General features: G+C 41.4%; 1 protein-coding gene across 4 annotated transcripts in view; it reads left to right on the top strand.

Moving 5' to 3' along the window:
- The first annotated feature begins 5,330 nt into the window (after window positions 1-5,330).
- The window catches only part of gabrg2 (gamma-aminobutyric acid type A receptor subunit gamma2), a 79,536-nt gene continuing 57,975 nt past the window's right edge, over window positions 5,331-26,891 (top strand). For 3 of the 4 annotated variants that reach the window (XM_024013013.3, XM_024013012.3, XM_024013011.3), the window contains exons 1-5: window positions 5,332-6,110; window positions 12,831-12,973; window positions 13,851-13,918; window positions 25,724-25,944; window positions 26,554-26,636. In XM_024013013.3, the coding sequence (XP_023868781.1) occupies window positions 5,995-6,110; window positions 12,831-12,973; window positions 13,851-13,918; window positions 25,724-25,944; window positions 26,554-26,636 (631 nt within the window). In that variant the 5' untranslated portion in view covers window positions 5,332-5,994. Of the gene's footprint in view, window positions 6,111-12,830; window positions 12,974-13,850; window positions 13,919-25,723; window positions 25,945-26,553; window positions 26,637-26,891 lie in introns of all 4 variants that reach the window. The other variant, XM_024013010.3, reaches the window with a different exon arrangement.

Here is a 26,891-nt window from a genome sequence, read left to right as displayed (position 1 = left end):
TGGGTATCATGATATAGGTTAACAGTCTTGGGAGCAGGTTTGTTTGTGTGGTCACTGCCAAACGTTTAATGAAAGTCATCAACTACTGTAGGTGCAGAGACTTAAAACTGTGAGCCAGAAAATCAAATGGAATATGTACTTTTTACCTGATGGTTAGGAAACAAGTACATATTCCTCTTGATTTTATCTCAAATTTTAGGGCCTCCATTGGTGAGTACATAAATAGTTTTTGAAAACCAGCATAAAAATTTGGACATGTCGTGATCTGCAATTTTAAAGGCGGTTGATATGTTCAGAGATGAGTTTTCATAACCCGGACTGCTCAAAGATGTTGAGGTAAACTCTGTCTGACAGACAATGCATGGTCTAGTATCTCTAATGGCCCCATAAGTCCATGTACATAAGAAAGCACTCACTGGAGACAAATATGTCTGCTCCTCTCTTACCAATGGTCATTCTGGCGTTACCCTACTTTTTAAAACAATGCTCTGACTTGAACAAACTTAGTTGTGTATACAGTGCATTCGGAAAGAATTCAGACCCCTTTACTTTTCCCACGTTTTGTTATTACAGCCTTATTCTAAAATGGTTTGAATTAATTTTTTCCCTCACCAATCTACACACAATACCCCATAATGACAAAGCGAAAACTGTTTTCTAGACATTTATGCAAAAAATACCTTATTTACATAAATATTCAGACCCTTTCCAATGAGACTCGAAATTGAGCTCAGGTGCATCCTGTTTCCATTGATCATCCTTGAGATGTTTCTGTAACTTAGTTAGAGTCCATCTGTGGTAAATTCAATAGATAGGACATGATTTGGAAAGGCAAACACCTGTCTATATAAGGTCCCACAGTTGACAGTGCATGTCGGAGCAAAAACCAGGCCATGAGGTCGAAGGAATTGTAGAGCTCCGAGACAGGATTTTGTCGAGACACAGATCTGGGGAATGTTACCTAAAATGTCTGCACTATTGAAGGTCCCCAAGAACACAGTGGCCTCCATCGTTCTTAAATGGAAGAAGTTTGGGACCACCAAACTACAGAGTAAATGATTCAGAACCGATTACCCTCATTACAATGTTCTAAGTATATCCGCCTGAAAGGCTAGTGGTGTAACCTAAGTGTGGCATCTTCGCCATGTATTCAAACTGTCTCCAAAATGGCAGCATATCAAAGATTCATAAGAATCCCTTTTTAAAGAATGCCCTTAAAAATACATGATACAAGAAAGTAAAAAAAACATTTTATATATTGGTGATGCACTTAATGCTATGATTGGTGTTCAAAGATGCACATTGAACAGGAACAACAACCTAACACAACAATTGACCAATTCCTTCAGTTAATCTAGTCAATAGAGTGTGGGGTGGTGGTGTAGCTAAGAGGAGGCTGACATGTAAAGTGGTTGTTGCTGAGGTGCATATCCAGGTGAGTATTAGGGAGAGAGTACAGGGAGGCAGTACAGCACAGGTGTATGCGTGACAGGACAGATGAATGCGTGTCGAGGGAGCATTTCCTGAATCACTCTCCTCCTGTGACCGTTGAACCAACTCTTTCACCATGCAACCTGCCTCTCTTAAAATCCAAAATAACCTGTGCTTGACTTGACTGAGTGCCCAGACAGTGTTATGAGGAAAATCTTATCTTGGTCCATCTCAAATGGTTATTGTGTACTGTGCAACTGCAGTTGGCCTGTTTAAACTACTGTAACTACAATCACTCGTGTTCATTGAGAGGACACAGTTACAGTTTTATGCATTGATTTTCATACACATATACACACACGTGCAGTGCTACATAAAAGGTAGCTGTAGAAGTGCATAAGAGGTTACTTTACCCCAAATATTGAATGAATTCAAATGAGCAGCAATTACCGCTGGAAAATAAGCATCTAATCAACATCCAACCTAATCAATATCTCTGTACCATCTTTGGGGATTAGCAGTGACCTGAGCAGTGTCCATGACAGTACCAATGACATGGTGGCCTGCCTGGGAGTGTAATGCTGATGCATCAGTCCCTGGGGTATGTGTTATTATGGATGTTTTCAGATGAACAACAGACTATAGAGTCTAGGTCCATGTGAGCAGTCAGCCAGACTCAAATTAGCATACTGGTGCCTTATTATCTTGCGTTTAATGATGACAAATAGAGAGGGCTCTGACGACCTCAGAACATGGAGGCTGGGTATGGGAAGGAGTGGTTGAGACTGTACTAATACTTTGTAGACAAAGACTACAGTGGAAGTGAGTTATGCCGTGGCTGATTCTACGGAAGCTGATAAAGAATTAAGTCTATCAGTGATCTGTACAAAGGATGTTTCCCCCACTATGCAAATTAAACAAATGTTCCTATTTATACATTCATGTTTGTTGACTTCATATCAGCATGAAGGGCCCATGTAGATAATTAATTAATCCCTCTGATATATGAAAATGCAAACAATGTATGTGACCAACTATTGGAATTCGTGCTCCACCAGTATGGTACACAGATTAGTTGACAGAAATTTGACAGAAAACCCTAGAATCTGTATGTAAATCCAGCAATCATTCCAAGCTGTTGTAAAGCTCTTTGTTCATCATGTCTGTCTATGTTGGGTGACCAGGAGAGCTGTGTCATTTATATAACACCGAACTAAACAAGAAGAGTTGAATTAATCTGCAGACAACTGATTGATAAAGCCCTCAACCTGGGCTGTGTACTCAGGCTGTGTAATCTGCCTCCCCTCAAGAAATAACATCAAAAATACACAGGCTCATACCTGTATTATGTGGTTCGTGCTGTTGTTCCAGGTGACATTAAATTCTTATGGACTTTACACCCACTAGTTGTAAATGTATTATAATTAGCCTCCAACAGAAGTTTTATTCTACACAGGTTCAAAGCTAAGTATAGACTTCTTCACTATCCATTGGATGTCAATGTACCATGTGTTGGCTAAGGATTAAAGGGGTCATTGCGAGAATATAAAGTAACAACGACAGTAGGAGATGAATAATAATGCTGTCCTCTGTCTCCTTTGCCCTTGTAGATCAAACCAAGACCTCCCCTCTGCACATCGCAGAGCTCTTTCACTGTACCACATATAATCTACAAAGACCTCTTTTTCAGATGTAACTATGTATTTGTCCAAAAACAATGGGAACAATGAAGAATTATTTTACACTGGTACCATTCAATTGTATTTATTTGGGGTTATGATATGTAAAGAATTCAGAATCCCTTTTTTAAAAGTCATCGAATAGAAACACAATGGAATGTTTAGGAGCAAAACAGATCCAGTAGCGTTATATAGCCGGCGTTGCTGGGGAACATGAGGCTTGCCTGAGACTAGATTCTGTAATTAATTAAATCCCAATTATTTTCCAGGTCAGTGCAAAAAGCACACGTTTGCTGGGTTATATAAACATGGGCATGTGAGGTTTTGTTATCATCACTCTAAATGTAGTTCCTCGTCAGTGTAGATATGTGGGTGGCGATGAGACTGAAACCTCTAGCATTTCCACATGTCGCATGCAGTACATTGCTTGTTTAATCTGATAACTTAAGCATCAGGCGCAGCTGAGAAATTAGGTTCGAAACCATTCATGTGGCGATAAAATATATGACAGCATACTCTCTTTCTTTTCATTAAAGGTATTATTGATGAAGATATTATTGTAGACCTGGTGAACCAGCATTCAAATTTCCCACAGATAATTATATCACTCCAAGCTTCAATTGTTACAAACGAGTACATGGTTTTGTTTATTAAACCAAGGCAACTCACTATCTATGCATGACACAGGCAGCTGGTAAGGCTAGCCATTCAATGGGATGAATTTGAACCAGATAGTGAAACTAAACTGATTTATCATTGCTAATATGCATAGGGGTTGATGCAAGGACCCTGGATCCTGATGTGTATCTGAATGAAACAGTATTTACTATGCAACGTGGAATTGATACATGCAAACAGTTCATCACCGCTATCCTCATAGGACCCTCAGCGATGCGTGTCTGTTGTCGTGTATGCGTGTGGGCTAAGTGTTCAGAGGGATTTTGGCAAGCATCCCATTAAAAGATGTAGACTACTGGATACATCTGTTCCTGTTGAATTCAGATGAGAAAGATTATCTTTTTTTGTGACAAAGAATTTCTGACAGTTTGTTTGTTTTCAATTCAGCATATTTTCTTCTTTGGAAACACTGAGCATGTTAGTTCTGGGCAAAAGTATTTGATTTGTGAATGGAAAACATAAGACAAACCCTAGGACAGCACATGACATCAGGGTCAAATGTCATGGGTTGTCTCATGGTGTACGCAATGCATTTGGTTGATTTAAATACATACCTTGTACTTTAATTGAAGAAATTTCCCGTGGAATACATTCTAGAAATCTATGCTACTGTACCATAGGATATGCTGCTTAGATGTGCCAATGTTCCACAAATTATCGTATGCATATAGTGTACTGTACATATTCTTCCAGGGAGCACAATGCTGCTTTAGATCAGAGCCAAAGTGGCAAACCTCAAAGGACTGCTAAGCACATGTGATGCCTTTGATGACATCACAAACTTGCAGACACTTCTCAAACACATTTTTTTTTGTCAGACAAATGATATTATCTGATTTTATGTTATAGTAAATTACCCAAGGTGACCTCAGAATGAATTACAGCAAATAAGAACATTAATAAGAACATTAATCCCTGTGTTAAACACATTTGGAGACTCTAAAAAGAGACCAGTAAACACCACAGTGTTCATACATTACAGCTAACTAGACAGTTGTTAAAATAGCCCTGAACTACAAACCTCCAAGACCAAATACACTATTAGATAAAAGGGTTCCAAAAAGGTTATTCAGCTGTTCCCATAGGAAAATCCTTTTTGGTTCCAGGTAAAACCCTTTCTGGTTCCAGGTAAAACCCTTTCTGGTTCCAATAAGAAAAATGTTGGGTTCTATGTAGAACATGGAATCCAAAAGGGTTCTACTTGGAACCAAAAGTGTTCTACTAGGAACCAACAATGGACAGCCGAAGAACACTTTTAGGTTCTACATAGCACCTTTTTTTCAAAGAGTGTAACCTGTATCAAGCACCTTAACAACTAAAACGTGTCATACATTTTCTTACCTATGGAAATCTACCCATTTGCAAAAAAAAAATTGTCATAGTCTAGCTTCCATTTTGAAGATTAATTTAAAAAAAAATCTTCATATCACAACCATCGTAACGTAATTCTTGATAATAGGTTTGCAATCGCAGGCGGAAACCTGCGGGGGAGCTGTCCGGGGTGCTGAAAGCAAAACCGTAGGGGATCTGTACATGGTGGCAACTAGTCGCGTAGGCTATAGCCTAGAATACTTTTTCAGCTCAGTGAAATACATATTGTTTCCATTGTTTACGATGTGAAAGATTTAGCTACAACATACTTCTTACCGCCATATCAGATGTTTGCTGGATCTATTTAGTAGCACCCAAATGAATACACGTCTGTCGCACGCTCAAACCTGCCAAACCAACTCTCTCTCAACATTTTATGCGGCAATTCTAGTCTAGCAAAATAACAACCAAAACGATTTAGGGTGCATTTTTTAAGGATAGTAGCAAGCTAATGTTCATCTCTCCACATATCTGCTTCCGCGCGATGAAACCACGCATGTGTTGATCTGTGCTGCAGCAACGTGCATCCGTTCCTCTTTGACCCCAGAGTTAATCTGCATTCAGACTGACGATCCAATATATTTCTAAGATTTGGGATATTAGGCTATTCCGGAACCGTTGTATTTATGTAGTTTTTACTATTATTTCGTATGATCGGTCAAGCTTGCTTCGATTCAATCAGTTTTGTGACCGTTTTCCTCAACACTGCAGCAGGTCTACATTTTCCCGAACCGAATGCTAACGCGCGCCGCTTATGCTATTTGCGTAATGTATCACAGTGAGGATAGACAGTAAATAAGGGGACCCGTCCATCTGCAATAAAGAGGAAAAGAAGATGGTGATAATGGCTCCTACAAATTTAGCATCTAAATGCTCGACAGCGATGGCGAATGCTTCCTTCCCCGTGAAGCTATTTCTCTGGGTGTTTTTATTCGTTAATCTTCCTACAAGGTAAGGCTTTTATTAAAATGCAGACACCAGATACATGTATGGCCGGGCGAATATGTTTTTTTTGCTTACTAGAATGAAAGCCCAGCCCAGTTATTTCAATATCTTATGTTTTCTCGAATCTTCGTCTTATGCTTTCTCTCAGACACGATCAAACACTGTCGCTTATTATAGGGGCTTGTTACAGAACCAGAACTCGTTTAGTTAGGCTACATGTCAACCATTGTTTTCACACATTGTAATGACATGTTAACAGGTTGGTTAGGTAGTGTTGGCCCCGCCATGTCATTCACTGTAATGTTTAACGTGATTCCAATAGAGCCGTTTTTGGGGAGGATCTGCAGGATGTCCATTATTTCCACGGGTGTATTCGCTGTAGAAGGAATATAATCACGGTTCTGTAGGCTACTGGGCAATGCGATTCAGATCTGAATAATATTTACAGCCATTGCCATGAACAAATATGTATAAAATAGCATACCATATCTATATATTGAACCATTGCAAATGTAAGCTACTTTTTGCATGTACTGTATGCATACCCTAATTGCATATGTGAATAGCTGGTGAAGGCATAGTCTATTGATGTATGTTCCTTATGTTCCAAGATCCAAAGCATCAACATTCCCAGAATGTTTTTAAGGTGACGGACTGTGACTACAACCATCCTGATGTCTTAACGTTTGAGAATATTATACTGATTCACTGCTAACTCCTGAATCTGTGGAAAGAAAATGCTCAGTTGACTTGTCACGAAAAGGCAGCCATTGCACCAAGAAAACGTGAACACTTGAGAAGGAAGCAGATGGTTTAAGGGCTCACATCGCTTCTGTCTTGTGTGCTTCTTGAGGGTGAGAAATGGAGGGTGATAGATCAGTGTTCATTCAATCACCATCGTGGAAAATGTGACCACGGAGCTCTCTGGCCTAGATTAAAATGTCTGCACTGTGTGCGCAATTGTATTCACACACATTTCAGCCTTTAACGTGATTCAACCCTAATTGAATAGGATTCTGTGGTTAAGAGTTCAGAAATGTACAGTAGGATTTGTATATGCATCTGGGACCTGTGGTTATATCATATCACAGATCACATGAGCATGTTAACTAGATGTATGACATGTTTATCAAAGAAAGACACCGTAAAGGTGCATTCTAGTTAGTAAATTCTAGGAGGAATACTTACATGATACATACATAGGCACCTGTGAAAGAGCAACACTGTATAGGCTGTCAAGGCGAGGTACAACTTAAGGTTTGGCCTGTCCCTACAAAAGGCATAGGGATTTTATTTTGACACATTTATTTGAAGGGTATAGTTGTTACTACAATTTCCTTACCAGCTATTTGAATTTCAATACTGAGTATGAGTATGACCTATGAAACCACTGTTAGTAACAATAAGATATTCATAACAATAAGATACTCATAACAATAACATACTCATACAATAAGATACTCATAACAATAACAAACTTCCACTCCAACTATTTGGTTTACAGTATACTGGGCCATGCTCCACGACCACCCATAGTTCACTGTTGGTAGCATCGGCACCCAGGGGAAACACGATGTAATCCCCAGGAAGTATCTGTAAACCCAGGAAGTGCCAAGGCCTTGCCAGCACGAAGTAGTGTCACAATGAGAGACTACCTGTAGCCTAGTGGCCCTCCCTTGGACCCCACCCCACCCAGGCATTTTGTGTTGTGATGTCTCTGATTTCAAAAGGTCAATAGATCATCACAGGTCAGGTAATCTGTGTTGAGTGGATTATCACAATATGATTATTAAGCCATGCCCTGACAGTGCTGGATTAAGGTGGGCCCTAGGCCAGAGGCATAGAAAACAATAGGTGTATTAAGCTGTATCACATTGGTGTGCCTAAATGTGTCGTGTTTGATACATTATGCAACCATTTCAGGCAATCACACTGTGCCCACACCATGTACTAACTAGATGGTCAAGTCAGAGCTCCAGTACAGCAAAACTCAGCATGGCGCTACTGTCAAAATATCTATTGTTAATTTGCTCCCCTCAATGTGTCCTCTCGCTGTATACTCTCTTTCATCTCACTTGACATAATCAACCATGTTGGTTGTATGTTGGACAGGTTGAATAGCCTTTTGTCTAAGAGGACAACAATACACAGTATGGCATATGGAGGACATTTGTCAACGGCTTATAGGAACCAAGGGCTTAAATCAAGTAAGTCACTGTATTGCATGCCAGAAGCAATGCCCTGGGTTGGAGCCCATGTTGCCCATTGGGTTAAACAGCAGCATACCACCCTGCATACCACTGCTGGCTTGCTTCTGAAGCTAAGCAGGGTTGGTCCTGGTCAGTCCCTGGATGGGAGACCAGGTGCTGCTGGAAGTGGTGTTGGAGGGCCAGTAGGAGGCACTCTTTCCTCTGGTCTAAACAAAGATCCCAATGCCCCAGGGCAGTGATTGGGGACACTGCTCTGTGTAGGGTGCAGTCTTTCGGATGGGACGTTAAACGGGTGTCCTGACTCTCTGAGGTCATTAAAGATCCCATGGCACTTATTGTAAGAGTAGGGGTGTTAACCCCGGTGTCCTGGCTAAATTCCCAATCTGGCCCTCAACCATCACGGTCACCTAATAATCCCCAGTTTACAATTGGCTCATTCATCCCCCTCCTCTCCCCTGTAACTATTCCCCAGGTCGTTGCTGCAAATGAGAACGTGTTCTCAGTCAACTTACCTGGTAAAATAACGGTTAAATAAAATAAAATAAAAAAAACTGGCCCTGATCACAGCATCTGTTGCTATTACACAACTTATATGTCAGACAAACTGCATCTATAGTGTGATCCCTCAGAAGGTCTATGTTACAATGACCTACAGGTGTCTCATGTCTCTACTGGACAAAACTTCAATGAAGGAAGTGTCTGGCTCTTCCTGTTTTCTTTGACGGAAGGAATTGGAGATAGACAGGCCTGTGGGTTTGGCCACGCACATCTATTTATGTGCTTTGGGTATGTCTGCATTATTTTGAGAGCACATTTTTACAATTGTTCACCAAATATGAAGAGATAAAGCTTCTCTCTCCCTGGTTGAAAGCACGTATATGTAACGAATGTAATGTCATGTAATATATAGGTAATATAATGTGAAGTAATGTAATGTAATGTATAGGTAAAACCTGAGGGGTTACTTCTACGCCGTGACTCAAGAGTTTGTCGTCTCCGATACCCATGGGGGAAATGTGAGGACAATTTTAGATTCTGGGATACGACTATGATTTGGGTCTCAGTGTTGAACTGATAACACATGTAGCCAGGACCTTCCAGTCAGTATTACAATAATCCTGAAGTAGGACCACTGGGATTTATATATACTTTTACATTAGACACTTCATTTTCCTGGTGCATAAGATACCGCTGACTGTGAGGTATCTCAGGATGGTCACTGCTGTGTTAGCCTGCGGGTAGTGTTTTACAATTATCCTGGAAGACACTCTGAATATGGGCCGCTGGGCCTATTCTTAATCCTAAAAAGTAAGGTTATTTTCAAAGGGCACAGGGCATAAGCCTACTGTAGTGAGTAAACTGAGGATGATACTATGAACAAGTATTTATATAACCTACTTCCTTAAATTCCCACCTGCATGACACTTAATGTGTAGAGAATTACAGTAGGCCTACGTAGTCCCATCTTTCAATTGAACTGTTCTGTTTTAACCAATCAGCTTTCAGGCCTTCCAGGATTCTGCGATCACTTTTTTGTTTGTTGCAAAATTCCCTGCATATTATGGGAGGGCTTGCAAATTTGACCCGTCACCGCACTATTTCCGCATTTAAAAAATCAGTTAGTCACAATACTATCGCATAAAACTGACCCATCACCGCAGTACAAAAATAAGACTTGCAATTTCAACCAATCGCTGCACATTTACCGCATAACATGGTTCAATCAAGCGACTCGTCAACAAACGTGTTCCTTCATCAGCGCATTTTCGCGACAAATATCAGCAAAAAATCCCAGAGAAATCCTGGAGGGACTGAGCTTCAGTGTGTTATTGGATTTTGACTTGGATTTGCCATCTTCTGCTAGCTAGTTCCCTCACAAGCCTGTGTGTAGGCCTACTGGTCCTTTTGTCTTATCTGAACTGTGGATACAAATTAAACCAAGAGTCCTGTGCCTCTCAAATTGGCCTAATCTGCCCTAGGTTTTCTTTCATCATTGTTTATTTATTTATTTATTTAACCTTTATTTGTCCAGGTTAGTCTCATTGAGAACATCTCTTTTTCATTTTTTTTTTATTGTTGAAAAAATGTTTCTAATCTGTCTGATTCCATTTAGTCAGGATCATCTGAGTCCACGAATATCACTGCTGCAAGAGGTGAGCTAATCAGGGCAGGCCACCACAGGTCAGTTGATCTGTCACTAATAGCTCTGTGTCCTCAGGACAGGGCACCGGGAGGGAAGCCATTTTACAAAATCTCAGCTAAACTCCAATCTCACCCTCCATGAAATGAACAAACATAGGCATTTTCATCTTGTTCCACCAGCGTATATAGATATCCTAGTACCTTCACTATAGCAATAACACGCAAAGTGGTGTGAGGACCTCCATTAAGGCAGTTTGTGTTTTTGTATTTCATTAAGATTGTGCTAGCTAGCATAATGAGTCTTCATTAGGTGTAATGATTGTAAGAATGGTGACTAGTGATTGCCTAGTGTCTCGTGTGTGGTTGGCTGCATGGGAAGAGAGTTCGGAGGGCCGTGCCAGCATTAGCCACAATCACAAACACAGGGAAATGATAGCTTACGGAAACGTGACATACTATCAACAGGGAAGCAGGGATTTTTCCACATGATAATATAATGCTCAAGAGACATTTTAAGTATACATCAAAATTATCACCGCTTTTTTTGTAACATTTGAAATGATGGTTTAGTCACTGATTTGGGTATCTTAAATGTATATTGGTATTGGATTAATTATTGGTTTTGATAAACATTTAATCAGACAGCATATTTAACAGTACTCATGTAACCTGCATTTTCAAATGCATCCTAAATTGTTTCACGAAGACCGTGTTTCACATGCTGACATTTGAGTTCTCTTTTCATCTGATAACAGTTTTCACATGATGCAACCACAGTAAAGGACAATTTAAACATTTGAGTATACAGTAGGAAACAGTCCTCTTGTGGTTAGCTAGGCCCTTCTCAATAGAGGTAGCTACAATAACATTAGTGCACTCCAGTGCACTCCAGCATCACACTCTAGCTTGGACATATTTACGGGCCTCCCTTTACCAAATGAACCAGTGATACTTCAGATCTGTCTGAGGTACATGCACAGATTTCTCTTTCATCCAGCCACTTCTGGAGGATTTCCATTGACAGTACAGAGTTCTGTTAAAACCTAGTAACAGCACCTGAACGCCATTGGCTCAACTCTGTAGTGGATTAAAACCACAGATCTAAAATGTTCAGTCTATTTCAATGTACATTCTAGTTCTATGATTCGAAACAGATCCATTTACAGTGTCCAAGATAGCCCAAAAAGATCCAAGCGGTCCTGAATCCGTCTATGAAGTTTTAATGTGAGGGCGGTGCCGCCATATAGGAATATTGAGCACTTAATGCTGCCTGAGGAAGACCGGTAGTCAAAACACGATATCCTGCACCATACCTAAGTGCATGAAAAAGCCATTAGAGAGATATGTGATGTGTGTCTTTTGTTTTTGCACCATGGAAAAAAAACATCCAAGCTCAAAAGCCTCTCTCTGCTCAAAGGGCTTCCGGTGGCTGGCTGTTCTCAAGGTTGTTTTATTATATATCCCTCAGATTCCATGGTTACTGAGTTGGGGTGAGCTCTGGAGCTGTGAGTTCTGATACAATCGAAAGCCTTCATATTCCATCGTATTGTGCCATTGGCAGTAACAACCTCGCAGAACCCACAATCTGTGTTTGTTAGGCTGATCACACACTTCATGGCAGTTTGTTGCCGTTAGCACTTCTAGATCAAGCTCATCTGTGGTGTACTCCAATGCACCATTATTAGCCTATGCATGTCTCCGGCCTCAGTTTCCCAGACCCATTGCAAAACACCTTTTATTCAGCATGCAATTCAGTTAGCTGACTCTTGGCTGAGTGAAGCGAACATTTATGAGGATTGTTGAGACATCTTAATGCATTGAGACGTTTTACAGATGTGAGCCACGTCACAAGACTGACCCTTCTGCTTGAGCACTGAAAAGAGTGCAGAAAACCAAAGAATCCTTTTACAAAATTTCACAAATGGAACACTGTCTGTACCTTGCATTTCTTCAGGGTTGTGGAAGGGTTTTGGAAGTATCTCTCCCCATTTTTCTCCCCTAACTGCGTTTTTGGGGACTATGGCACTATTCATTGTCGTCATCCTCAGTTCCAGCTGCGCTATGGGACTGGTGTCAGTTTGTGAGGACTTTCATGTAGGGCAACACATAGAGATCAGTGGCAATCAGCAGGAGTTCTGCCCTTTTATCCCATTTCTGGCTTGTCCTTTAATTTCAACCAGAGGGAAGTGCACATTTGTAAGAACGGAGCCTAAACACATAGCAAGCTTAGCCTAGCGTGATGTAGTGGTCTTTGCTGTGCTGATGTTAAGGGAAGTTGCTGATTTTCTCTCTTTTCATTTGACCTCACTGCTTATAGTGCTGGTGGAAGAATCATTTATTCATATTTCCTCTGTTCCCTTTTTCCTCTCCTCAGCTCCATCCAGACTGAAAACGACGATGATGAAGTGACAAACAAAACTTGGGTGTTGACTCCCAAAGTGTACGAGAGCGATGTCACCAACATCCTAAACAGCCTACTAGATGGCTACGATAACAAACTGCGACCAGATATAGGAGGTAGGTGTCACACCAACGCACAGTGATTGGCTGCTGCTGCTGCTACGGCCGCCCTCTCCGTTACCAATCTCCATTCTCATCAGCATCGTCAACACAAGCCGCGAGGGATGAACAGACACCATCATCACTGATAGCATCGTCAACGACAGTCCTCTCATTTCAATGAGCCCATTCAGACTACAGGACCATAGGCCCACCACAGTATGACTCATGTAGCATTGTTATGCAGAGGCGGCGTCAGCTGTGAAAGCTGGACGGGCTGGTAATGCATCGTGGGCCTTTTAGCATTGTCCGTCACTGCACTGCTGTGGGCCAAGTATAGAGTCAGTGAAGTAGCTTTCTCTCCCTTCACTTTGACTGGCAGCTGGGCTCAGCTCCCATGTTCAGACAGAGAATGCATACACGGGTGTAAGATCTTAATTTGACCCGTATCGTCGCAGGAAAATGATTCTGCAGCGACAGGATTTGAATGTTCAGTCCATAATGTTGCATGATCAGTGGTCTGGCTACTAGCTGACCAAAATTAGGCTACGAGAAAAGTGCAATAATGTTACCGTGCGTTAGTGCAGGTGTTCAGTGAATTTGTGTAGATCATTAAGCTCATCTGCATGTCCTGCGGCACAGGAAACGTCTCAGCGACAACAGAGTGATCAAATGAAGATCCTACAGCTGTGGCTGCAGTATATCAGAGAGAGAGAGAGAGAGAGATTTTCAGCACCATGGACAGCTAACACCATACCATAACTTCACACTCATACACACTAACTGCTACAGCATCACAAGCTATATAGCCTTGACATAAGATAGACGTCAACAACACAAAATACCCCATCGTTCATCGAATGTGCATCATTACACTTGTTTTTTCTTCTTTCAGTCAAACCAACCGTGATCCACACAGACATGTTTGTCAACAGTATCGGCCCAGTAAATGCTATCAATATGGTGAGTATACTAGTCCCCTCTCTCAAATTACACTCTGATGCTACAGTAATATTTTATCTCGGTAGCCGGTGAATTGTTTTTGTTTATCGTCTCATCATTGCACTTCTTCCCATACATTTGGCGTCATAGATACATTTGAAGTTGTAATGTTGATGAATTGCGTTATGTAATGAATGACATAATTGTGTTGTGCTTGTGTTGCTTTCATGTCACGCCACGGATTGTTGCATACATCAAACTTGAGATAATATGGCCTGATTCCTGCTCAAGGTAATATCATGGCTTTTGTTGCATTTCCTTGACTATGGTTGTCGGATAAACATATAGAATTAAATGGAGTAGGCCCATACTAACTTGATGGAATAAGCTATTTGTAGACGGAGTACAGGCGTTAAGCTGGGCTGTAAAAACAGGGCAGGATGGGTATGGCTTGAAGAGCCTGTACTCTGACCGAAATCCCTGCTGAGGATCATATTTCATTGCAACTCAGCACAACAATCTCTCATCTCCATCATCGGCGAGCACCAAGCCACAGAAAGTCTTAACACAAGTGTGGCTCTTTTACCGTCATCACAGGGTTAAGAGACAGTCACGGTTTTGATCTCCTGTTAATCACCTTGAGGCTGTGTATGTGTGCGTTGTGTGTTTGTCTGCATGCGGGCGTGCCCATGTGTGTGCATGCACGTGCATGTGTGAAGACCACATTGATTTCTGTACATTTAGATGTAATCAGTGCTGTAGGTACGTTCACATGAAATCGCATGGCTGTTGTTGAGGAAATTGTGGTGAGGATGCTAGCTTTTCTAAAGAGAAGAGGATTATGGGTCGACTGATGATGCAGGGGTGTCTCAAAGCATGGACATAATGGTGAACAGTATGGTATAAACTAGGACTACTCACTCTGCCAGAGCTCTTAGGATCGTCCGTTTGGAGCAAGGCCTGCTTGGGTGGGTCGTCAGTTGAAATGTCCTGTACAAAGATAGTTTCAATTTTTTTGTGGTCATATGAATGCTTTCTTCCAGGTTCCTTCTCGACAATGCAACAACAATAATAAATAATAAAATAAGAATATCAACATAAAGTAAATGGCCCAGTAGAATAGAATAGACATTTTAGCATAAGTATAATACAGGAAGACACCATTTATAGTCCAATATTTACACGTGTCAGGGAAGGGGGGATTGGGTGAAAAAGGTTTAAATTGTACAGTATTAGTAATAGTAAATAAGAGTCTGGTGGCAGCAGTTGTGATGTGTGTGTAACATGCATGTATATATTAGAGGTCGACCGATTATGATTTTTCAACACCGATACCGATTATTGGAGGACCAAAAAAAGGCGATACCGATTAATCGGCCAATTTGTATTTTATTTATTTGTAATAATGACAATTACAACAATACTGAATGAACACTTATTTTAACTTAATATAATACATCAATAAAATCAATTTAGCCTCAAATAAATAATGAAACATGTTCAATTTGGTTAAAATAATGCAAAAACAAAGTGTTGGAGAAGAAAGTAAAAGTGCAATATGTGCCATGTAAGAAAGCTAACGTTAAGTTCCTTGCTCAGAACATGAGAAATATGAACTGGTGGTTCCTTTTAAACATGAGTCTTCATATATTCCCAGGTAAGAAGTTTTAGGTTGTAGTTTATTAGGAATTATAGGACTATTTCTCTCTATACGATTTGTATTTCATATACCTTTGACTATTGGATGTTCTTATAGGCACTTTAGTATTGCCAGTGTAACAGTATAGCTTCCATCCCTCTCCTCGCCGCTACCTGGGCTCGAACCAGGAACACATCGACAACAGCCACCCTCGAAGCAGCGTTACCCATGCAGAGCAAGGGGAAACAACTACTCCAAGTCTCAGAGCGAGTGACGTTTGAAGCGCTATTAGCGCCACTGTCAATCGTAACTAGCTAGCCATTTCACATCGGTTACACCAGCCTAATCTCGGGAGTTGATAGGCTTGAAGTCATAAACAGCGCAATGCTTGAAGCCTACCATCACTCAGTCAGACTGCTCTATCAAATCATAGACTTAATTATAACATAATAATTTTGCGTGCCAGCGAGTCATCAGGGTTCATTCTGCTGACATTGAATGCTGCAGTACGGGCTCTCAGCATGGTACGGATTTCTCTGTTCATCCAGGGTTTTTGGTTGGGGTATGTCCGGGTTATTGCGAGTACAACATCATCAACACCTTCCCTAATGAAGCCTGTGACTGATTATGTACTGTATATTCCTCAATGTTAATAGATGAGTCCTGGATGGATGAATCTTCCAGTTAGCATTCTCAAAACAGTCCTGCAGCATTGCGTCTGCCTTCTCCGTCCAGCGTCTCACTATTCTTCGTGTTGGTGACTAATTCTTGAGTTGCTGCTTGTAGGCGGGGAATAGGAACAGAGAGACGTGACCTGATTGGCCAAAGTGGGGGCGGGGGGATGGCTTTGTACACATCACGCATGTTTGCGTACACATGGTCCAGCACATTGTTTCCTGTCAAGGGGCAGGATACATGTTGTTGATACTTTGGAAACATTTGTTTTAAATTTGCTTGGTTAAAATCTCCCGTGACAAAGACTGCTTCTAGGTTATACCTCTAGTTTTGGGTTTAATGTGTCAATGTATAGTTCATGTACATGAATAATCAATTCATTTAATTACTGTTTTACCTTAGCCACGGAATCCCTTGTTTGATATGAGACAGACATATTTTTTTAAGCTGGAGGCAGCCGTTTTTCCAACCTAAGTGTCATACGGAATCTGGGCAAGTCCCTTGCCATTTGATTGAGAGCCAGCAAGCAGCACCAGAAGCGGTGTGTTTTCCCTTTACGAGACAGACAGCCTACAGTAGTCGACCTAATAACTATCAGTAGTTAAAACAAATATTTTCAAGAAAGAAACATGTCAGCCAAACAGGTAACATATAGGTTATGCATAATACACCACATGACCAAAAGTATGTGGACACCTGTTTGTCAAACATCTCATTAATACGGTTTTGGTCCCCCATTTGCTGCTATAACAGCCTCTACTCTTCTGGGCAGGCTTTCCAATAGATGTTGGCACATTGCTGCAGGGACTTGCTTCCATTCAGCCACAACAGCATTAGTGAAYTCGGGCACTGATGTTGGGCGATTAGGCCTGGCTCGCAGTCGGCGTTTCAATTCATCCCAAAGGTGTTCGATGGGTTTGAGGTCAAGGTTCTTTGCAGGCCAGTCAAGTTCTTCCACACCAATCTCGACAAACCCTTTCTCTATGGACCTTCCTTTGTTCACGGGGGAATTGTCATGCTGAGACAGGAAAGGGCCTTCCCCAAACGGTTGCCACAAATTTGGAAGCACAGAATCGTCTACTGTCAATGTTTGTCGATGGAGATTGCATTGCTGTCTGCACGGTTTTATACACCTGTCAGCAATGGGTGTGGATGAAATATCTGAATTTGAAAAGGGGTCCACTTACTTTTGTATATATAGTCTATGTTTTATTCCAAATGTAGAGTATTATTTATGAGCACGTATTTATGTATTGACGTATATTTTCCAACACCAATTGTTGTGTATAGAATGCTGCTTTGCTAAAGTAGCTTAAAAAAAAAAATGCTACAAAGTATGTGACGTAAATGTTATACTGATGTACAGGATCAGCAATGCAGAATGGACTGAATTGGTTTCTGAAGCTTCATGTACAGTAGGCCTCGATATCCTGACTGTTTGATTATGCTTGTTTTTTTAGACTGTGAAAGCCCATTAGCTCTGAGACATAGATCAGGCTGGGGTGGAATGGGATGGACCCCCCTACTGTGTTGAGAGACAGAGGTGGGATAGGGAGCAAATTTGAGCTCCCTCTTGGCAAGGCCCAAATGAAAAGGCATGAGAGCCATGTCATTGGCTTTGGGCTGTCTGTTTATTTATATATTTTTTTTATATAGCCTATTGAATTGGCATAGGTGTGTTCTGGGTAACAGAGTTGCTTTTTTATCTCGTTTATGACTCTTTGGTGTGGATTTGGGCTTTATTGTTGGGCTAAGCTTTGTAGAAAATGTAATGCCTCTATGCCTTCTCACACACACACACAACTCCCCAGATTTTTTTCTACCCGCACATCACTTTTGAACCTCAGGGCTCTACCGTTCCATAAAGCATAATGAAAAAAATAAAACTGTCAAATAGTAATCAAATAATATACCCCCTATCTGCCCATCTCTATTTTCTCTCTTTCGCTTTCCCTCTTTTTCTTCCTCTCTCTCTTTCGCTTTCCCTCTTTTTCTTCCTCTCTTCTACTATGTCGTTCGCTGTTTCCATCTTTTTGTCTTCTCCATCTCCTTCGTTCTGTTTGGCGCGTTATACGGCTTATTGTTTTCTATCGTCTAGTCTCCATATATCGCTACTATAATTCTGCTCTTACCTCTGTGAACAAAGAAGCCGTCTTATATTGTAGATTACAGAGTTTCGCTTCGCAGAACTTCGGTTGTGGAGAAGAGAGCACTCTGCTTGATGTCGCCAGATCTCGCTACTATGTATCTCTTATCGACCGTCGTGCTTTTACTTTAACTCTTCGAGCCTGAATCCCGAGTGCACTCTCGTCGTCACTGTGTTTCTTCGAGGTACGAATGATAGAGACAAGTTGAAACCGCCAGGTAGCAGATGCCATGTGTGTTCTCAATCACTGCTCGGCTCTTTCTCTCGCTCTATCATGCATCGATCTTTCTCCCATCTACTATCTCTCAATTCTCCCTTCAGATCTGCTCGCCAGTTTTCACGGTCCAACACTCATTCTTAGCTCTGTTGTTGGCTGATACATGGCGATCAGTACAGTCTCCCTAGCCAACAATCCGTTGACATAAATGCTGCCATAATCTATCTATGCCTTCGTTTCAGACTGGACTCGATGGCTACGCCCTGGCGAGAAATGCTACAGTTAGGTCAGTGGGCCGTGCGTATTATTCCAAAAGCGTATGGTTCCAATATTTCGGGGACCAAAAAACACTCATTCGCGTCACTTATCAAATTCGAGATCGCTTTCGAGTATACCATAACAATGATCGATACGCAGCACACTATACTCTTGTTGGTATGGGTGGGTTAGTGATTATGCCATTTATTCATATCGTAATAACGCATTATTTCAGGGCTGAAATGGATACTTTATTCCTTTGTTTTGAAAATACTCTATATTTCGGGTTCGCTTAATACGGTAGTCAAGTGAGGACTTACGTTTTAAATAGCTAGGTCGGATGCCTAAGTCGTTTGCTCCATCTCTCTGGCTACTATACCTATCTGATCTCTTCATAACAGGTTGCTCAGATCTCTCGCTTCATGTCTTCTCTCCCAGTCAATCCTGGAGACACTCCTCAAGCAGGTATGACATCAACTCGTCCCCATTCACTCGTATCTCTGTACCTACATTCGCCATTCTGTCTAGTGGTATAGACATTGGTTGCACACTCGTTATGCACATTGAGTATGTTATTAGTGATCACTCTGGTACAAAATTGTACTGATTGAGAGTGCAACAAGTGTGTGGGAACCAAGGTGGTTTTTGGCTTGTTTGTATCGACTCCAGGCAAGTGGCTATTGCTTAGATAAATGACGCGTATCTTTCAAACATTCACCAGTTGAGGTCCCTTTAACTTTAAATATGCGCAGCATCCTGTCTCCCTCATTCTATCCTGAGGACATATTTTTATGCCACGCACAGTATGCTCATCAGGTTGCGAAAAACTCGGCTGCATCCCCGCTTACATAAACTCCTATGTCTCGGTCTTCCATACAACAAAGGGCATTTCTCTCGTGGATCTCTCTACTTGCGCTATCTCTCTCTCTCATCATGCATCGTTAATTCATAAATCGAATCTCTCTGATATACTTCATCTCTCTGCTCTCTCTCTATGATACCTCCTACATCTCTTATCTCTCGGATCAATCTAAACTCCACCCTCGCGCCCGCTCTCGTCTCCCTACTTGTACGGTTTCTTCTCTTTTTCCTTGACTCCCTTATCACTTCCTCATCTTCTCTCTCTTCTTTCTTCTCTTCCGGTATTCTCTACACCCTTGTTCTCCCTTGCTCTTACCCCTCTCTCCGGACCTTCGTCTTTCGGTCATTTCGCTTATCCCTCTTTTTCTCTCTACTCTCTCTCTCTCGTCCGTCTTCCTCTCGCTTGTCTATACCAGTCGCTTCCTCTCTCGCTCTATCGCTCGCTCTCGCTCTCTCCTCTCGCTCTTCACGCTCTCTCTCTCTCACTCAAACACACACGACTACACACACACTGGTCTCCCCTTTCTTCAGTGCTCTATTGAATACCTTTCATATACAGTACCTTCAGAAAGTATTCACACCCCTTGACTTTATCCACATTTTGCTGTGTTACAGCCTGAATTTGAAATGGATAGAATTTAGATTTGTTGTCACAGGCCTACACACAATATTCCATAAAGTCATAGTGGAATTGTGATTTTAGAGTTTTTTACAAATTAACTAAAAATGAAAAGCTCAAATGTCTTGAGTCAATAAGTATTCAGGAGTAGAAATGTGCTTAACAAGTCACATAATATGTTGCATGGACTCTGTGTGCAATAATAGTGTTCAACATGATTTTTGAATGACTACCTCATCTCTGTACACCACACATACAATTATCTGTTAGGTACCTCAGTCGAGCAGTGAATTTCAAACACAGATTCAACCACAAAGACCAGGGAGGTTTTCCAATGCCTCTCAAAGAAGGGCTCCTGTTGGTAGATGGGTAAAAAAGAGCAGACATTGAATATCCCTTTGAGCATGGTGAAGTTATAAATTACACTTTGGATTGTGTATCAGTACACCCAGTCACTACAAAGATAGTCATCCTTCCTTACCCAGTTGCCAGAGAGGAAGGAAACCTCTGAGGGACTTGACCATGAGGCCAAAGGTGACTTTAAAACAGTTAAAGTTTAATGGCTGTGATAGGAGAAAATTGAGGATGGATCAACAACATTGTAGTAACTCCACAATACTAACCTAAATTACAGAGTGAAAATAAGGAAGCCTGTACAGAATAAAAATGTTCAAAAACATGCATCCTGTTTACAACAAGGCACTAAAGTAATACTACAAAAAATGTGGCAAAGCAATTCACTTTTAGTCCTGAATAAAACGCGTTATGTTTGGGGCACATCCAATACAATACATTACTGAGTACCACTCCATATTTTCAAGCATAGTGGTGGCTGCATCATGTTATTGTCACGCCCTGACCATAGAGAGCTGTTTATTCTCTATGTTGGTTAGGTTGGGGTGTGATTAAGGGTGGGTTATCTAGGGGAATTATATATCTATGTTGGCCTGGTATGGTTCCCAATCAGAGGCAGCCTTGTTATCGTTTTGTCTTGTATTGCGTATCATATTTGGTTAGCCATTCTCCCATTGTGGCTTTGTGGATCTTGTCTAGTTAGTTGCCTCGTGAGATTTATATTCAGCTTCACGTTTCGTTGTGTGCTTTATTGTTCTTTGTTCTTCTTTGAGTTTTTTCTCTTCCTAATAAAAGGGATGGAAACATACCAGATGCATCTGCGTCCATTCATTTGACGATGCGTGACAAGTTATGGGTATGCTTATAATTGTAAGGCTGGGGTGTACTCCAGGGTAAAAAATTATGCATGAATGGACTTAAGCACACGGCAAAAAAAATCCTAGAGGAAAACCTGGTTAACAGTCTACTTTCCACCAGACACTGGGAAGATGAATTCAGCTTTCAGCTTCACAATAAATCTAAAACACTAGGTCCAACAACACTGGAGGTTTCTTACTCAAGTATTAAGACTTAGTATTTCGCTGAGTGGTCTGAGTTACAGTGTTTTGACTTAAATCGCCTGAAAATGGTTTGTCTAGCCCAGATGATCAATATTACCAATATGACATCTGCTTGAAGAAAATTTGAAAAGTGAATAACGGGCAAATGTTCGCCACAATCCAGGTGTGGAAAGCTCTTAGAGACTTACCCAGAAAGAAACACAGCTGTAATTGTTGCCAAAGGTGCTTCTAAAAAGTATTGACTCAGGGGTGTGAATACTTATGGTACCTGTTACACCCTGGCCTTAGTTATCTTTGTTTTCTTTATTATTTTAGTTAGGTCAGGTGTGACATGGGGGATGTATGTGTTTGTATTGTCTAGGGTTTTTTTGTATGTTATGGGGCAGTGTTCAGTCTAGGTGTTTGTATGTCTATCGTTGTCTCTGATTGGGAGCCATATTTTAGGCAGCCATAGTCATTAGTAGTTTTGTGGGTGATTGTCTATGTCAATGTTGCATGTTTAGCATACTTAATGTTTGTTATAGCTTCACGTTCGTCGGTTTATTGTTTTGATTTTGTTTGTATAGTGTTCTTCGTTTTCGTCTTTATTAAAAGTAAAGATGTATTGCTATCACGCTGCGCCTTGGTCCTCCTCTCTTTCCCGTAACGACGATCGTGACAGTACCAGTCAAAAGTTTGGACACACCTACTCAGTACAGGGTTTTCTTTATTTTTACTATGTTCTACATTGTAGAATAATAGTGAAGACATCAAAACTACGAAATAACACATATGGAATCGTGCAGTTACCAAAAAAGGGTTAAACAAATCAAAATATATTTTATATTTGAGATTCTTAAAAGAAGCCACCTTCTGCCTTGATGACAGCTTTGTACACACTTGGCATTCTCTCAACCAGCTTCATGAGGTAGTCACCTAGAAAGCATTTCAATTAACATGCGTGCCTTGTCAAAAGTTAATTTGTGGACTTTCTTTCCTTCTTAATGCGTTTGAGCAAATCAGTAGTGTTGTGACAAGGTAGGAGTGGTATACAGAAGATAGCCTTATTTGGTAAAGACCAAGTCCATATTATYGCAAGAACAGCTCAAATAAGCAAAGAGAAATGACAGTCCATCTTTACTTTAAGACATGAAGGTCAGTCAATACAGAACATTTCAAGAACTTTTACATTTTCTTCAAGTGCACTCGCAAAAACCATCAAGTGCTATGATGTAGCTGGCTCTCATGAGGACCACCACAGGAAAGGAATACCCAGACCCTGCTGCAGAGGATAAGTTCATTGGAGTTAACTGCACCTCAGTTTGCAGCTCAAATAAATGCTTCACAGAGTTCAAGTAACGACACATCTCAATATCAACTGTTCAGACGAGACTGCGTGAATCAGGCCTTAACGGTCGAAAATCTGCAAAGAAACCACTACTAAAGGACACCAATAAGAAGAAGAGACTTGCTTAGGCCAAGAAACACAAGCAATAGACATTCGGCCGGTGGAAATCTGTCCTTTTGTCTGATGAGTCCAAATTTGAGATTTTTGGTTCTAGCTACCGTGTCTTTGTGAGACGCAGAGTAGGTGAACAGATGATCTCCGCATGTGTGATTCCCACCGTGAAGCATGGTGATGGTGGGGGAGTGCTTTGCTGGTGACACTCTCTGTGATTTATTTAGAATTCGAGGCACACTTAACCAGAATGGCTACCACAGCATTCTGCTGCGATACGCCATCATATCTGGTTTGCGCTTAGTGGGACTATCATTTATTTTTCAACAGGACAATGACAAAAAACACACCTCCAGGCTGTGTAAGGGCTATTTGACAAAGAAGGAGAGTGATGGAGTGCTGCATCAGATGACCTGGCCTCCACAATCACCCGACCTCAATCCAATTGAGATGGTTTGGGATGAGTTGGATCGCAGAGTGAAGGAAAATTAGCCAACAGGTGCTCAGCATATGTGGGAACTTCTTCAAGACTGTTGGTAAAGCATTCCTCATGAAGCTGCTTGAGAGAATGCCAAGTGTGTGCAAACCTGTCATCAAGGCAAAGGGTGGCTACTTTGAGGAATCTCAATTATAAAATAGATTTTGATTTGTTTAACACTTTTGCTTACTACATGATTCCATATGTGTTATTTCATAGTTTTGATGTCTTCACTATTTGTCTACAATGTAAAAAAAAGAAAAACCCTTGAATGAGTATGTGTGTCCAAACTTTTAACTGGTACTGTATGCACATGAGATATTTCTATAGATATATTAAATTTGCAAAATGTATGGGATATTATGGGATTTTGTGTGTAGATGGGTGATAACAGAAATATGTTTAATCCATTTTGAATTCAGGCTGTAACAAAACTAAGTGTTGATTAAGTCAAGGGGTATGATTACTTTCTGAAGGCACTGCATGGAGGTAACTGCCAGAATAAAGGAAACACTTGTGTAAATGAGGGATTCAAAGTATATTGAAAGCAGGTGCTTCCACACAGGTATGGTTCCTGAGTTAATTAGGCAATTAACATCCCATCATGCTTAGGATCATGTATAAAACTGCCCAGTTGCCCATTATTTTGGCTACCATAGAAGAAGAGTTCTCAGTGACTTCGAAAGAGGGGTCTCAAAGGAGCATAGGGGTTTTCAAGGGTGTGTGTGTGTGTGTTTTCGTGTGTGCGTGTGTGTGTGTGTCTCGGTCACCAGATCTCAACCCAATTGAGATTCCAGAGTGGCATCTGAGACAGCATTTTCCACAACCATCAACAAAACATCAAATTATGGAATTTCGCATTGAATAATGGTGTCACATCCCTACAATAGATTTCCAGACACTTGTAGAATCTATGCCAAGGCGCATTGAAACTGTCCTGGCAGCTTGTGGTGGCCCAAGCCAGGAGGACGAGAATGAGGGGAGGAGGAGAGAGAAGGACTGAAGGAGTTGTGAGAAGCAGAGGAAGTTACCTGTATATCCCAGCCCTGTTGAATGGGAGACAGTGAACACTGCAGAAAACACTTTTCAGGGAGGTTATGAGGTTAGATAATACTATTGCTTTACAATGTAAAGTTAAGATCACTTTATTTTTCAGTTGCACACAAAATCCAACCGAAATGTGACTTTCACTTTTAACCCAACTCCTCCGAAAGACACACACACACAGGTTTTTGGAGAGGTCCGGTGGGCTGCCACACGGGGCACCCAGGGAGCTGTTATTGTGGGGGGTTAAGTGCCTTACTCAAGGGCACAACAGCAGGCAATGACTTCTAGGATTTGATACCCTCCGGTTGCCAGCTCACTTCCCAACAGATTGTTTTTCCTGTCAGACCCAGAATTCGAACTGGCAAGCCCCCAGTTGCTGGATCGCTAAGCTACCTGCCGCCCCAGGGAAGCCATTCTTTGCCCCGTTAAACATTTCATTTTCAGGTTGAGATGGTCCAGTTCAGCACCACTATTTCATCAGGACAAAGGATTCATGGCCTGAAAGGAAGCCATTTTTCTTAGAGAAAGTGCTCTTCCAACATATGGCTGGCAGCATTACACTTCAATGTAGTTGTAAAACTGCCCTCAGAATAAACGGTTTTGGTGGAACCTGGAGAGTGATTTGTATTAACAGTTCTGGATGTCTCTCGTTCCTGTTAAGGGTCTCAGGGCACTCGGATCTAGTTAATGATCCCAGGGTGCTCAATGGTAATGTTTTTATTCGTTGTTAAATTTCAACACAGACTTTAACATGTATATAAAGGATGACTGTGGATGGAATTCACTCAAAACTGCCATAGTGATGGGCTTTGTGTCTTTTGTAGTTTATGAGCTACTGCCTGTGCACATAGCTCTTATTCTGAAATGGGATACATCTACCTGTGAGGGTTGTCTACCTTGTAGTAGTAGCAGGTTGTTACAGTAGCAAAAAACATTCTCTAATCTCATTTGGCCTTAGGAGAAATAGCTACTGCGTAACACCGCAATGCCGGTTTGATTGAATCGAGCCTGTGTGTTTTTTTTTTCTCTGCAGGAGTACACCATCGACATCTTTTTTGCCCAGACGTGGTATGACCGGAGATTGAAGTTCAACAGTACCATGAAGGTCCTGCGTCTCAACAGCAACATGGTGGGCAAGATCTGGATCCCCGACACCTTCTTTCGCAACTCCAAGAAGGCCGATGCCCACTGGATCACCACGCCCAATCGCATGCTTCGGATCTGGAACGATGGACGGATACTCTACACACTGCGGTGAGATGTCCAATGAAGAGGCACCGATGGATGACCCCGACACAAATGAGGGAACAGAAACTGTTTCCAGTTGACTGTATCTGACAGGCGGTAGTTCTCTATCGGCACTGATTGAGCTTTGGACCACGTTAATTATCCTAATTTGGTGCCCCCAGTTAAGAAAGGAGAGTAGCTTCAGCCTGGCAGTACTGATGTGGTCTAGTCTAGAGAACGCAGTGGTCTAGGATGAACGGTATCTACTATCTAGCTAGATAACTCTCTCTCTCTCTCTCTCATACTGTCTAATTAGAGGAGGAACTATGCTGGACCCAGCTGTGATTGATGTTCTCCCAGAATGCAACCACAGTTCATTAATTCGTTAGGGAACTCCAACCTCACCAATGGCTAATTGTATCGTCCTAATGCTGAATAGAATGATACATGACAAACGTGAATGGATGAGTAATGTCATTATTGCCCATTTTGTCATTTAGAAGGTTTAATGAGTCTGACTTTCAAGTCCACTGAATGGTAGAAATCAGACAGGATTGTTACAAAACAGAAGTATGTTAGACGCTTTGTTGACAACCCCAACCAGCACAGTAAACGGTGTGTTTTTTCTGTTTGCAGGTTGACTATTGATGCCGAGTGCCAGCTTAAACTGAACAACTTTCCAATGGATGAGCACTCCTGTCCCCTGGAGTTTTCAAGCTGTAAGTCTGGCCATATGCTCTCTACTACCCCACCGTCTCGCTCACTCTCTCTCTTGCTCACATACACTCTATATATCTCTCTGCATGGCGTCCACATGCCCGCTTCCAACTGCAACAGCAGTGGCAGCCAAGAACAAGCACCATGCCATGCTGATGAAGACATCAGCACAGTGGACAAAATGCTCCCATGTTTTTTCCCCCCCTTTTTACTATTGTGAGTTAGGGGAAAAGGAAAGAGACAGCAGTACATTTTGA

This window comes from Salvelinus sp. IW2-2015, linkage group LG20 (assembly GCF_002910315.2).
Source record: "Salvelinus sp. IW2-2015 linkage group LG20, ASM291031v2, whole genome shotgun sequence".
Lineage (NCBI taxonomy): Eukaryota > Metazoa > Chordata > Actinopteri > Salmoniformes > Salmonidae > Salvelinus > Salvelinus sp. IW2-2015.
This window is presented reverse-complemented; position numbering and strand designations above follow the sequence as displayed.